The 14770-nt window shown below is 38.0% G+C and overlaps 1 protein-coding gene across 1 annotated transcript in view; it reads right to left on the bottom strand.

The window, feature by feature from the left end:
* Window positions 1-4702: 4702 nt before the first annotated feature.
* Window positions 4703-14770, bottom strand: part of rab2a (RAB2A, member RAS oncogene family) — a 39320-nt gene continuing 29252 nt past the window's right edge. Inside the window, exons 7-8 of the mRNA XM_059343980.1 lie at window positions 13341-13409; window positions 4703-5780 (exon numbers count right to left, since the gene is read on the bottom strand). Coding sequence (XP_059199963.1) covers window positions 5688-5780; window positions 13341-13409 — 162 coding nt within the window. The 3' untranslated portion in view covers window positions 4703-5687. The remainder of the gene's footprint in view (window positions 5781-13340; window positions 13410-14770) is intronic.

Below are 14770 nucleotides of genomic sequence, written 5' to 3'. Positions count from 1 at the left end.
CAGTTAGGTAATCCATCACCACCAGCACCGTGTCTGCTTTTATTACAGTCGTTCTCTTATCACACTGGGATGTGAAGTTTTACTGATTTTAAAGCTACTTACAGGCTGACAACTTATTATTTAATTCATATACTCAACGCAACTTTATTTGTAAAGCACTTTAAAAACAACAACAGCCGCAACAAAGTGCTGTACATAAACAAGCAAACAAGAACAATAAAATAAATAAAACAGGAAATAAACACTGAAATAAATAGTTTCATTGCTTTTTAAAAAAAAACAATAAATAAAAACAAACCATAAAACACTAAAACGAGCAGAGTCTCATGCGTGGTTGAAAGCCAAGGAATAAAAATAGATTTTAAGATGAGTTTTAAAAATGAACAGTGAGGAGGCTTGTCTGATAACAAAGGCAGTTTATTCCACAACTTGGGGGCTGCAACAGAAAAAGCTGTCTATACTGTATATGGGAGGACAGTATTCTGTGTATGTACAGTAGATGGCCAGTTTTGCAAGATTTTAATAAGGAGAGGTTTTCCATTAAAGTAACACCACTATATTTCCCTTTGGTAATCAATGGTAATGGAAAATAACCACCATATAAGTACATTTACTCAAGTGGCAATGTCGCTTTACTGAATTTTTCCTTTTTTCTGCAGTTCTGAGATGTGAAGCTGTGAACAGTGACGGATGAAACAAGCTGTAACTCACCACAGACCAACTGAAGCTGGACATAAAACTAACAAATGGGACAAATGTATATTTTACCTCTGGCTCAGGGAGCGATTACACACCATACTCAGATTAAACATCCAGGATGGAGGATTTCTTTATGTTATTTAAGTGTGTTAGTAACTTGTACATGAGTAAAGATGTTTCTTAGTCGCATAACTTTACCTCTGATGTATCATAAGCCTTTTTTTCAGGGCAGATATTTTGATATGAGATAGCAGGAAACTACGGCGGCCAAGTAAGAAATAAAGAAATAAAATACGGACCCTGGGGAGGGGATATTTCCAGAAAAAAGTTGCAAATTTCTGAGGTAAAAAGTTTCATAGATGTTAGCAGCAACATCCTTTGCATTGTAGTTCCTTTTTGTTTTTTTTATTTATTCATCTATTAATATTTAAACTTGATTTGTTTTTTTTACTTGCTTGCATGTTCGAAATAAAGACAATCAATCAATCAATCAAAACTAAAATAACAATACTACTGTTTATTGTGATAGTTTCTGGGAAAATATTTAGTCCTAAAAAATGTCCAATCGTGACATTTACATTCCAAAAATGTGGCGTATTTCTGCAACGGGAAACATTATAGTATTTTAAATATTGCAGGAATTTAATGAGGGGGATGGGCACATACCCTGAACATGTAAACCTTCCCTGACTACTTATGAGTTAAAAAATGTTTCATTCATTAAGCAGCTCAGTCTGGCTGACCTTCATCAGGGAATACAATCTCCATGCTGCTGAAGGTCGAATGGCACAGATCCAAGAGTCCTCCCGCTCCTTTTAATGGATAAATCAGATAGAGGAAAACAGCATGTGGACCCATTATGATTGATTCATTCATACACTGAGAAGTCAGCATAGGCACAAATAAAAAAACTAAAAAAACAAGACAGAAAAAACATTCTTAGTTGCATAACTTTACCTCTAATGTATCATAAACCTTTTTTTCAGGGCAGATATTTTGATATGAGATAGCAGGAAACTATGGCGGCGTATAAGAGCCGAGTAAGAAATAAAGAAATAAAATACGGACCCTGGGGAGGGGGGATATTTCCAGAAAAAAGTTGCAAATTTCTGAGGTAAAAAGTGGCAAATCTAGGAGAGAAAAGTTGCAGTTTTATGAGAAAAAAAGTTTTCCTTTGCATTGTAGTTCCTGATGCAGAAAAGCTCTCACCTCATCCAAACTACTAGTGTTTACCAGCTGTTTAAATCTCATTTTTATTTTTTGTGTAGACCAGGATTATTTAAAGCTTGCAAATTTCCACATTAAGAGATAAACAGAGGCTTCTCTAACTATCAGTAGCTCACCAGACAAGAGAGACTAGATTGTTTCATTTCATTTTTCCTAAGAGTTTTGGTTTACATGAGCGATTGTGACGATGGCACACCTGATTGTTGAAAAATAAGCATTCTAGAAAAATTATATTCATGTCAAAACACATTCCAAACTCAAAAAACATACAAACTTTTACCTTTTACGACTTTGTATGAATTATGGATTCAATTGCTGCAAAAGAAGTGACAAAAACTCACGAAAACTAAGCGAATTGCTTAGAAAAAGCTGCAGGTTTCCCTCACGTCTTCTGTCCAACTGAACTGTTTGTTTACTAATGCTAAATGCTAATAGTTAGCTTCCGAGTTAATGCATTCATTAGGCCTGTCAAGATAAATACTATATCGACTTATCGTTCCATATATAAAAATGGACACAGGGAGGGAATATTTCAAGAAAAAAGTTGCAAATTTCTGAGGTAAAAAGTGGCAAATCTAGGAGAGAAAAGTTGCAGTTTTATGAGAAAAAAAGTTTTCCTTTGCATTGTAGTTCCTGATGCAGAAAAGCTCTCACCTCATCCAAACTACTAGTGTTTACCAGCTGTTTAAATCTCATTTTTATTTTTTTTTAGACCAAGATTATTTAAAGCTTGCAAATTTCCACATTAAGAGATAAACAGAGGCCTCTCTAACTATCAGTAGCTCACCAGACAAGAGAGACTAGATCGTTTCATTTCATTTTTCTTAAAAGTTTTGGTTTATATGAGCGATTGTGACGATGGAACACCTGATTGTTGAAAACCAAGCATTCTCCCGCTCCTTTTAATGGATAAATCAGATAGAGTAAAACAGCATGTGGACCCATTATGATTGATTCATTCATACACTGAGAAGTCAGCATAGGCACAAATAAAAAAACTAAAAAAAACAAGACAGAAAAAACATTTTTTTTTTTCAAACACTGTATTTTTCCATCTCCACATAACCATCAAAATGACATGTTTAGAGTTTAGAATGTTTTATTATAGTTTATTGTGATAGCATTTTCATTTTTTCTTTTTTTTAAGTTTTATTTTTCCAAAGAACAAACACAGCAAATAACGTTGAGGGGGGGGGAGGAGGAGAAGAGGCAGGAAGAGCGAGAGAGGAGGGCCACATAGATAAGATAGCGAGATCAATCGATCCATAGATAGATAGATAGATAGATAGATAGATAGATAGATAGATGCATCAGGTTTGGCTTTATCCTCCCCCTGGAACCCCTCTGGGTCCACACACACACACACACACACACTCACACGCACACACACACACACACACACACACACGCACACACACACACACACATACATACGCACTACATTTTGCTTTACAAAGAATAATCATTATCAGAATAAGAATAATAACTGTCTGAATATATCTAGGAATAAAAAAAAGAAAGAAAAAGAAGCTGTGAAACTCAACAACTCCCTACAGTTATACAGTTAGCCTGGAGAGAAAACAGCTAAGTTAGATAAACAGAAATATATGTATGCATAACATACACATACTGTATGCAGGCTGGGTGGGTGTGTGTGTGCATGGAGGGGATGGGAAGAAAAATGCTAACATGTGGGTTTGGATTCATTTCAAATGCCCCAAATTCAGACACGCGATTCAAACTCGGCCTGTTTCTACGACTTCACGCGTCTCCCGGAGTGTTCCTCTGCATGTGTGATGCATTGTCGACTAGCTACTTTTAGTGGTAAAATGCCTATCTGCAGATAAAGGGTCACTTTGATTCGTTTTAGCAGCTGTCCAAATCTCTCAGGGGGGGGTGGAGTTAAGGCAGGCAGCTGATTTCAGGACAGATTATGAAGGGGCTTTAGTTGATTCTTTTCCACGTCGTCGGTTGTTGTTTTTTTCCCCGACAAAACACAGGTAAACACGATAATTTGGCATTAAAAAAAAGATACAGAGCTAATGTCACCACACAGTCTGAGAGAGAAAGAGAGAAAGAGAGAGAGACAGAGAAGAAGAAGAAGTGGGGACGAGAGGGAAGGATGAACAATAACTAACTGAAGTAGTAAAATATGATCATAACAGTAAAATGGTGCCTATTACATCGGGGATCTCGAAGCAAAAAACATTGCAGCAGTCATGGATCAAGCTCTAAACAGTATACATGATAAATCTGCCAGCTAACTCATGGTGGAGATCTTTGCTTGCTTAAAAAGGGAGACGCCTTGACATTTTCCGTTGGAGTCTGTTCTCCACCAGGGACTTTGAATGCCTCTACACGGCCTGTTTAACAGCCTCTTATCATTCATACTTGTCATTTAAAACAAAGGGCACCACCAACCCCAAAGCAACAGGGCAGCAGAGAACCTTTGGCTTTAAATGAAGTTCGTTAAAAATGCTAAAAAGCTGTTTGAAGGTCCAGCATGTCGTCTTTTTTCAGCCCTGGTAAAGAAACAACTAGAGCACGACAACACGCCAAGCTTCACCTTACACTGCCAAAAAAGCTACAGAAACCTAAAGAGCCATATATACACAGAAATGTGCCCGATAAATATAGTTAACAAAACAAAAAAAAGTCGATTTCCAATCTATTTTCCTCTTTTTTTTTACTTCATAAATTCATAATTGTGGTCGCTGCTCTCCATATCCCTTAAACGTTTCTTCAACTTTCCTCATCGTCTCCAAAAGGATCCATGTTCACACTCCACAGTTTGGTCTTTTATTCTCTCTCCAGAAACTTTAAAACACTTTTTTTTTTTTAAGCCACAAACAGTTTTGTAGTGTTCATTAAATACAAATCATCTGCAAGTCAACAAAAAAGGGACACAAAGACAAGAGAGAGAACACAACAACATGATGAAAAAACAGGGAAAGGACGCACAAAATAACATAATTTGCACTTTGTTTTTATGGACAGAAGATACAGAGTGACTTGAATGCCTCCTACACCTTCACACCGACATACTGGAATATCTATATCGTCCCTATACACACAGGCACAGCATGAAAACTGAGTCAACATGTAGAAACACGCCCTGCTAGCAACGTGCTGCGTCACTTTCTTTACAACATGTACAGATGTGTGTATAGACACAACAGCACATGTTTTATCCCATAGAGTCAGTGTGAAGAGTTGTTTCTTCCCACACCTCACCCTTTACTGAACATATAGCTTCTTTATGAATCTGAGGTACTATAATATCCCAACAACGTCCTCAGAAATTAAGCGGAGCGTGTAAATTTATTTAACTTCTCATTTCAGCATGTTTTCGGTTGGAAACATAATGATAAAAATCCAAAAAAAACAACTGCAAAATGTCAGAATTTGGTGGCTAAACCTGCAGGTTGAAGCCAACTCTGTCCTTGTAAGACTGTAGGAAGTCAGGTTGATTTATGGGGACACCCCATAGTCCCTGGACCTTTTTGGGTATATGGTCAAGGGACTTTGGAAAGACAGAATGGCTGAAAAAAGAAGGAGGGATGGATGGATGAGAGAATGGAGCGGTAGACAGAGAGAGAGAGAGGTTAACAAACTGTTAGTGAGCCTAGACAGTTCTGTAGAAACGCAAGGGAGGGGCGGAGGGGAGGAGGAGGAGGAGGAGGAAGGGGGAGGAGGAGGAGGAGGAGGAGGAGGAGGAAGGGGGAGGAGGAGGAGGAGGAGGAGGAGGTGTGTTTGGGCCTTCAGCAGCAGCCTCCTCCAGCCTGTTGGCCTCCCTGGCTACCAGTCAGTGTGGTTGTGGTAGGATGCTGGGGTCCAATCTTAATACCATTAGCCTGTGGAGACAAACAGAAAAAAGAAAAAAAAAGATGGAAATCAGGTTAGGAACAACTAAAACTCTAAAATGAAGTTCTAAGCTTCAAAACCAACCTGGTCTCACAGAAATCCGTGGAATAGCCACGGAATCACTCAAATTTCCGTGAAATTGACACGGATTTCGCTACAATGCAAGTTAAAGACAGTTGATAAGTTTTCCTATTGGTTTGTTCCAAGTCACGTGACTTTCAAGGTCCCAGCGGTCAGAACAAAAAACATGGCGGACAGTTCTCTCATTTTAGTGAAAAAATTAATATTTTGACTTAGTTTCTGCATAAAAACGGATTTTGATCACATTTCTAGCGAGAAATATATGTTTTATTTTCTAACTATTCACTCAGTGAATGTACATAATCACTTTGTGGTGAAGATCTCGCCAGAAAAATCATTAACTTGCATTGTAGCAAAATCCGTGTCAGTTTTACGGATTCCTGTGAGACCATGTTGTTCAAAACAGATTCTACCAGTAAAAGAACAAATCTAAAACTCTTGTTTGGTTCAGAAAGTCAGAGCCACATTAACAGATTTATAGACCTAGACATTCAAAGTTGCACTGTTGACTAATGTTGGATCAATTTTCGGTTTTTCCTGCTCTGTTTTTACAAGCTTAAACCGGCCGAACCGGCATATGTTACATTCTTGACACGTTCTGGCAAATTTGAAAGTGGCCTACATCAGGAAACCTGTACCCAATGCATTGGGAATAAGCAGTATGAATATTATGTTTGTTTTATAAACAGACAAATGGAAAAACAATTGTTCAACAAGCTGTGCAGTAAACTTTGATTAACCCATTGGATACGTCGTTTTGTAGTATTTGTATAAGCTCTCAAATACTTTTTGAATTTCATTTCTATCTGCTACAGAGGCTGAAAAATCTATTATTTAGTAGAAGAGTTGACACTTCTGTTGAATTTCCAGAGAAACTTCAGGTTTTAGGGGCTGATTGTAAAATCGCCCAGAGGTTTTACAGGCGTTTTAGGCGTCAATGGGTTAATTTCCAGCTGCCTGTGTCATTGCAGTGATGGTAGTTTATGCAGATGTTGCCAGAGCTCATAGTTTTATTGAGCTCGTACTGCAATGACATCAAGCCAGTTGAACATCTGTAAAGTTTCCCTTTACTGCTGAGCCGAGACTGCCAACGTAAGCAAGGAAAGGAAAGCCAGATTCAGTTCTGTGCAATGGTACACGTTGGTTTGTTTACGAGGAAATTCACGTTTTTGTGAGTGATTAGAGACGACGTAGAGTTTGTCTCAAACTGGGCCAACATTTAGAATTTGACAAAAGAGGTGAGCCAAAAAACAGATGAGGTGAAGTGTGAACACTGCAGAAAAACAGTAATGGCAAAAGTCTCTGGCGTAGAGGTGCATTCGCTACATTCATGGGCTCTCTCAGCCTCATTATGTTGCACTGAAGAGTGGCTGCTGAGCCAAATAAAAACTCAATGTCAGAGTGGTCTATTAAATTCCCATTGTATTAGCTTGCACTGCCAATAGTAGTTAGCGGGCTTCAAACATTCACCACCAGGCCACACAAGGAGGATGAAGTCCACAATGGCGGTATCCTACTAAGACGGGTCCTTATTCAAACATACGAGTCCTGGGGTTCTGGTCTCGGCTCTTAAAATGAGTTAGTCATGTTTAGTCTGCTGTGTGGGCTGCATTTTGATGGAAAGTTTGAGGTGAAAGGGTAAATATTAACCCATTGAGGCCTAAAACGACTGTAAAACCTCTGGGCGATTTTAAAATCAGCCCCTAAAACCTGAAGTTTTTCTGGAAATTCAACAGAAGTGTCAACGCTTCTCCTAAATAATAGATTTTTCAGCCTCTGTAGCAGATAGAAATGAAATTCAAAAAGTATTTGAGCTTATACAAATACTACAAAACGACATATCCGCTTTCCAGACTTCAATGGGTTAAAGCATGGTATTGCAATATTTTGACAGGGAATATTATATTGATTCATGGCCGCCAAGTATTGATATTTAGGGCTCCGATTTTCACAGTTTTTGTTTTTTTCCCCCCGAGGCCATAGAGGATATCGTGTTGGGAAAATGTTGAAATAACGCTGCAAATTTAGGCAATTTTTTGACGTTTCATTGTGATTTTTTAAAGTGGTCATGTGACCTCTGATGTCATGCCATCTCAATAAAAAAATAGGCTCTATGGGTTCTCACAAGTCTCCTCTTTACACACATGGTTGCCTACCAATTCAGAACATGGAAGAACATGACAAAAAATTCTTAAAATTGCAATAATATCATATCATGACTCAAGTATCAGTGTTAGAGCCATTTTGTACATTGTGGAGAAGCTGATAAATAATTCAGATTTGTATTTCATAAGTTCATAGTTCTTTATTGAGGTTGTAGGAATGCCTATTGGTTGGTAGGAATTGCACTCTTCTTATTGGCTGAGATGTGTGTAACGTCATAATTGCTTACTTTGTTTTAATTAGGATTATGGAGACGAGGAGAGCACACTAGTTTTTCAACGTGCTCATAATTATTATTATTTTGGATTGCTGCAGTTTATTGTTTGTAATGCTCAAACGAAACAATAACAATAACAAATACAGTAAGACATACATAAGGACTATTTAAAAACCATCTCCTATCATATTTATTTATTTATTGTATATAAATTGTTCTTTTTTTCTCTTATGTGTGCTTTTTAACCTGTTTGCTGCTGGAAACTCAATTTCCCTGAGGGAGCTATCCCAAGGGATCAATAAAGTTTTATCTAATCTAATCTAAGAAAGAAACTGTGGGATTTTTTCGGTTTAAGACACGCGTCAACTACATCCTCACGCTCCATAATTAAAATAAAAAAGTGTGCGTTTTAAGTAAAACTAGACGGAGCCACACTAACAATCAGGATAATATCGTAACGTGGGGCCGATACACTGATTCACACCTCTAGTATACAATATATATGAAAAGAATGCATTTAACAGGTAAATACGACCACAAAATCTGCCTCAAACTCATGACAAGAAAGCTGCAAAAAGTTCTTATAATCTCTCACTAAATAAACAGTGCAGAGTGAGTGCGTCATTGCTTTTCATGGTGAGATTAACACTGCACAGCGCCTGCAGCAGCTCCTATTAGATCACATCACAGAGGAGGCAACAGGTGCTGCTGCGCTGCACAAAGGCAAGGGAATCACCGGCAGCACTCAAGGACACCAGGAGAAAAAAGAAAGGCACTTCTAAAAGAAGAGAGAGAGAGAGAGAGAGAGAGAGAGAGAGAGAGGCAGGTGGGTGGTAGAGAGACACAGCTCTTTTATCTTCTTATCCCTTCAACAGGAGCTCTCTCTCTTTCTCGCTCACTTTCCCTCTCTGTGTTTCATCGTCTCTCTTTGTGGCTCTCAGCCTCTCTCGCCCTCTCTCGCTCTCTCTCTCTCTCTCTCTCTCTGTATATATTTATCTCTCTCCCTCTCAGTGTAACTCCCCCTCCTACACTCAGTAGCAGTAGTGCCTCTGGGAAACACTGTATGCCTTTAAATCACATTTATTGAGCTAAGGCCATGTGTGTGTGTGAGTAAGTGTGTGTGAGTGTTTTCTCATAGTGGCTGCCAACATTTCTGGTGGGGCTTCCCTCTCTCTCTCTCTCAGCCAGTCAGCTGATGTGGTTTGGCTGGCCGGCCTGCCTTCACTCCGTCTTACTGTTACTAATAACAAAAACACTGGCTGGCTGGCTGGCTGGCTGGCTGGCTGGCTGGCTGGCTGGCTCCAGTGCTATCTGACTTACATTTCCACTTGCTGGCTGGCTGGCAAGAGGGCCAGACATTCTCCCACACCGTTCTGTTTAATACTACAATAGCTGGCTGCATTCACAGGCCTGTTCACACACGTTTGTTGGCACATGTAGTTGTGTGTACAGGCGGCACGAGGACGTTATCTACGTCAGGAGTTCTCAAGCTTTTTGAGTCGCGACCCCCAATTTAACATGCATGTTGTCTCACTGAACAGAATCTCACACGCACAGTTCAGATCACCTGAAAAAGAAAGAAAATGACCACAAAAAGGAAAGAAAATGACCAGAAAAAGAGTCCAAATGACCACAAAATGACCAAAAGACACAAAATGACCAGAAAATACACAAAATGACCAAAAAAAGCCACAAAATGACCCAAAGAAGAAAAAAAATCACAAAAAAGACACAAAATGACTAAAAAAAGGACACAAAATTACCAAAAAAGTAAACAAAATTACCAAAAAAGACACAAATTGACCAGAAAATGATTTAAAAAAAGACACAAAATGACCAAAAAAGACACAAAATGACCAAACAAAGCCACAAAATGACCCAAAAAAGAAAAAAAAAAATCACAAAAAAAGACACAAAATGACTAAAAAAAGGACACAACATTACCAAAAAAGACACAAATTGACCAGAAAATGATAAAAAAAAAAGACACAAAATGACCAAAAAAGACACAAAATGACAAAAAAAACCCACAAAATGACCCCCAAAAAAAGACATTAAGTGACTAAAAAGACTAAAACACATTAACACATGAACACTTTAACACAGTGGAGACAGAGCTGAATTCCAAAATGATTTGGCGACCCCCAGAAATCATCTCGCGACCCCAATTGGGGTCCCGACCCCAAGGTTGAGAATAGCTGATCTACGTCACGGTTTACAACATGGTTTCAAGTTTTCTCCAGATCAGGATAGGAAACTTAAAGTCCGTCCACACTAAGGTCACGTTAGTCTTCTTGCCCGGTTCCGGACTTCTGAATCACTGGCCTCATTTCAGATCTGTTCAGTGATCTAAGTAGGTGCTCATTGACCTCATTGATTCCTCCAGTTGGAGGAACAAGAGTTTTTTTAATCAGGATTAAGCTACATTTATGAAAAATGTGGATGAAAAGTGTGGATGAGATCAATGCAGCTGTGCATTATTGTACAACCACATCTCTCACATTGATGTTTTTTCCTTGATCACAGTATAATAACATTACATTTACTGCTCTTAGCAACAGCTACTGCTTCTGTACTGACTCAGTAAGATGTTTGCAAGCTAAGCAGCACTTCTACTGATCAGTCAGGACAAATAATAAAATAACACAAAAGAAACAAGCCAACATCAACACAAGGTCAGGCTGAACCAATAAAGTGCAAGAAAATGGCAAATTGGGTTGAATATCAGGCTAGGACTGTCCTTTCATTCAATAAAAGTGACAGAAGTGATTGAATTACAGTGCATCAACATTATTATTATTGAACACCTACACAATCAAAGTTTGACCCCTAAAGCCCTTTACAGACTCCACAAGAACAGAGACATTTGTTCTTGTTCTCGAGGTGCCAGAAAAAAGTTATTTTTGGTCAGGACATTTCATACTTCACCAGAAACTCTACAGCAGAAGTTATCACTGCAGCACACATCTCATTCAAATTATCATTTCTGACCAGTCAAACAATAGTTCTTGGACACCACACAAGAACAAAGTTCTGTCTAGATGATCAAGAACAGAGAAATTTGTCTTCACCAAAACAGGAAATGCACGCTCCTGCTGCCATTTAGCCTTTGACTGAAGTAAATACAGAAGGAGAGTTTATACACTACCGGTCAAAAGTTTTAGAACACCCCAATTTTTCCAGTTTTTTATTGAAATTCAAGCAGTTCAAGTCAAATGAACAGCTTGAAAGGGTCAAAAGGTAAGTGGTGAACTGCCAGAGGTAAATAAAAAAAGGTAAGCTGAACCAAAACTGGAAAATAATGTACATTTCAGAATTATACAAGTAGGCCTTTTTCAGGGAACAAGAAATGGGTTAACAACTTAACTCTATGGAGTCTTGGGCTATTTTGTCCATTTTTGAATTCTTTTCATGTCTTTGTAAGTCATTTTGTGTCATTTTGTGTCTTTATTAAGTCATTTTGTGTCTTTTTTTGGTCATTTTGTGCCTTTTTTTAGTCCTTTTGTCCAACATAAAATGTGATTTTGAATCTTTTTTTTACTTTCAAAACACTATCATGCTCAATAAAGAATTTTAAATGTTGCAAATGTGCATTAATTTCAGAGTACACTGAGACATTAAACTGCATCATTTTCAATAAAATTCTGGAAAAGTTGGTGTGTTCTAAAACTTTTGACCAGTAGTGTATGTTCACAGAGACATGGGTAAATGGTTAAATGGTTGTTCTGCAGATCTCGCTCTATCTTAGTTTGCACTGGTTGAAGTTAAATTACAACAGCTGCAAACTGATGCTGTCTGAGGTGGAGTGATTGGGGGGGTGCATCAGCTGACTCATTCTCTCCTCATTTATGCGATGATAAACAATAAATTAATCAAATTCAATGCTGTGAATTGTTATTCAACAAGTTATCGTAGCTGTGCTGCACTGGTGAAGAAGCAGAGGGAACTGTAAACAACAGGACATATTATAAAAAAAGTGAAAATCCAATCGTTTACATGATTAGTTAAACTGCACATGTTTCAGATAATATTATGTCATATTTTTTTTATTTTTAAAAATGCAATTTCAATTTACAATAATATTATGTTACTTCTTTCAGTTTTACTAGGCTAATGTTATGGCCAACTTGTGGCCATTGAGAGGTTGTGATTATTCTTGTGTTCATTTTTTGTTTGTTATGTTTGTGTTGATGCCTGTTGTCTTTGTTGTTGTATGTCTGTAAATTGTGTTTTGTTTAGTAATGTACTTTAGGACCTCCTCGAAAACCAGAGGATTCCTCTCAAGGGGTTTATCCTACTCAATAACATTTCTGATGATTACACAAATATGTCTGCATATTATAAATCTCACATTTGAGATTACTTTTTTGTGTGGCTTTTATTCTCAATTATATTAACAAAAATGAGTGTCACTATAATCCCACAAAGAGAATGAGTGCTTGTTTAGTTTCCTGATAATGGAAAATGTTTCTGTACATAAAACGTACATACGTAAGCAGTACTGTATGACTAACACTTGCTGACGAGTGCACACTTGCGGACAGGCTTGGTGTCTTGACTTTCCTGCCTGGATAACTTATCCACTGAGAAGATAACCATCTGGTTGACTGGATAACTTACTGACTGGCTGCATAGGAAGCTTACAGACTGGCTGGCTGGCTGGCTGAGTGTTTGTTTTCTTGCCGAATGACTGAGACCTTGTGGGATGTGAGGAATTTATGAGCTGGCACAATGCCGAGAGAGAGAGAGAAAAAGAGAGAGAGAGAGAGAGAGAGAGAGAGAGAAGGAGCAAGTGGAAAATAGAGCAGGGGAGGAACGAGGAGAGTTTTGCTTGGCTGGAGTCAAAGGAAGCAGAGAAGAGGGTTTTTTTCTCCTCTTTTTGAGGAGACAGGGAGCGTGGCAAACCACACACACTGCTGGAAAACTACACTAAAGAGAGAGAGAGAGTGAGAGAGAGAGAGAGAGAGAGAGGAGGAGGAGGAGAGGAGGAGAACAAAGACTGGTAGAGAAGAAAAGAGAGCCTTTAAAAAGAAAACAAGAATGGAGAGGTTTGAGTAGGAGGAGGGTAAAAGAGTGAAGTGTGTCTCACCTCATTGTTGATATCAAACACTCCCTCCTGGATCTTCTCATAGATCTCCTTGGCTGTGTTGATGAAAGCCTGATATAGAGACAGGAAGTGAGAGGAGACAGAGAGAGTGGGGAGAGGAAGATTTAATTCATATTTGTATGAGCAGATTCAATGCAAGTTTTGAAGAAGAACAACACAACGAAGGATTAAAGTGGCAAATATTTCCGCCAAACGTTGATTCTCATCGTGTTTCTTTGCTAGAAATTGTAATCTATCACAGTAAGCTTTTAATCTCTCGAAGAGTGGAATGAGAAGAGGAGTATGAATCTCATGTCTGTGTGTTTTGTATAAAGCTAGAGACACAATGTAGTTAGCTTGGCCCTGTCTAAAAATCAAAAAGATCACAATTTAACATTTTGTATCCAAGTAAAACCAGTAAAACCAGCCTCCAGGCCTGGAAAGTGAAGCCAACCTGCATTCTCTCTCATGGCCAACAGGGCCACAAAAAAGTCTAAAAAATTTTTAAAAAAAAGTCTTGCTAATTTCTAGCAGTGGTGGAAGAAGTATTCAGATCCATTACTGAAGTAAAAGTACTAATACCACACTGTGAAATTACTCCACTACAAGTAAAAGTACTGCATTTAAAACTTAGGTATCAGCATCAAAATGGACTTAAAGTATCAAAAGTAAAAGTACTTGTTATGCAAAATGGCCCCACTCAGATTGTTTTATATATTCTAAATATATTATCAGATTATTTGTATTGATGCATTTATGCAAGGAGTGTGTAATTTTGCAAAGATAGGACTAATTTGAACTACTTAACATACTGTTATTTGGTCAAATTTGGTAAAAGTCTAATTACTTTTAAATTTTCATGCTTTTTATGTTAAATCTCAACCTGAAAAGTAACTAAGTAGTACCTCAAATTTGCACTCAAGTACAGTACTTTGTACTACAGTACAGTCATCTTTAACCCATTGAAGCCTGGAAAGCGGATACGTCGTTTTGTAGTATTTGTATAAGCTCTCAAATACTTTTTTGAATTTCATTTCTATCTGCTACAGAGGCTGAAAAATCTATTATTTAGTAGAAGAGTTGACACTTTTTTCCCCAGAATTTTTCCAGAATTTCCAGAAAATAAGAGGCTTATTTTAAAATCGCCCAGTGGTTTTTCAGGCCTCAATGGGTTAATACAGCAGGATTTTAATCTTAAATTAAAAGTATGGTCCCATTTAGGGTACAATAGATGATAAAGCAGTGTCCGTTTTTCATCTAAGAACTGAAGAGAGTATACGTCTCCCTACATTAGCATCCTAACACGACTTGTACAACACATTTGTTCTGCTACATTCTTATAAACGTTTCTTATTGCCCCTTTGAGCCAGTTTTCCTAGACGAGAGTCATTTTTTTGGCTGTCAAAAAGCAAGGTTCAAGATTAGGCACCGGT

The sequence above is a fragment of the Centropristis striata genome, chromosome 11 (assembly GCF_030273125.1).
Source record: "Centropristis striata isolate RG_2023a ecotype Rhode Island chromosome 11, C.striata_1.0, whole genome shotgun sequence".
NCBI lineage: Eukaryota > Metazoa > Chordata > Actinopteri > Perciformes > Serranidae > Centropristis > Centropristis striata.
This window is presented reverse-complemented; position numbering and strand designations above follow the sequence as displayed.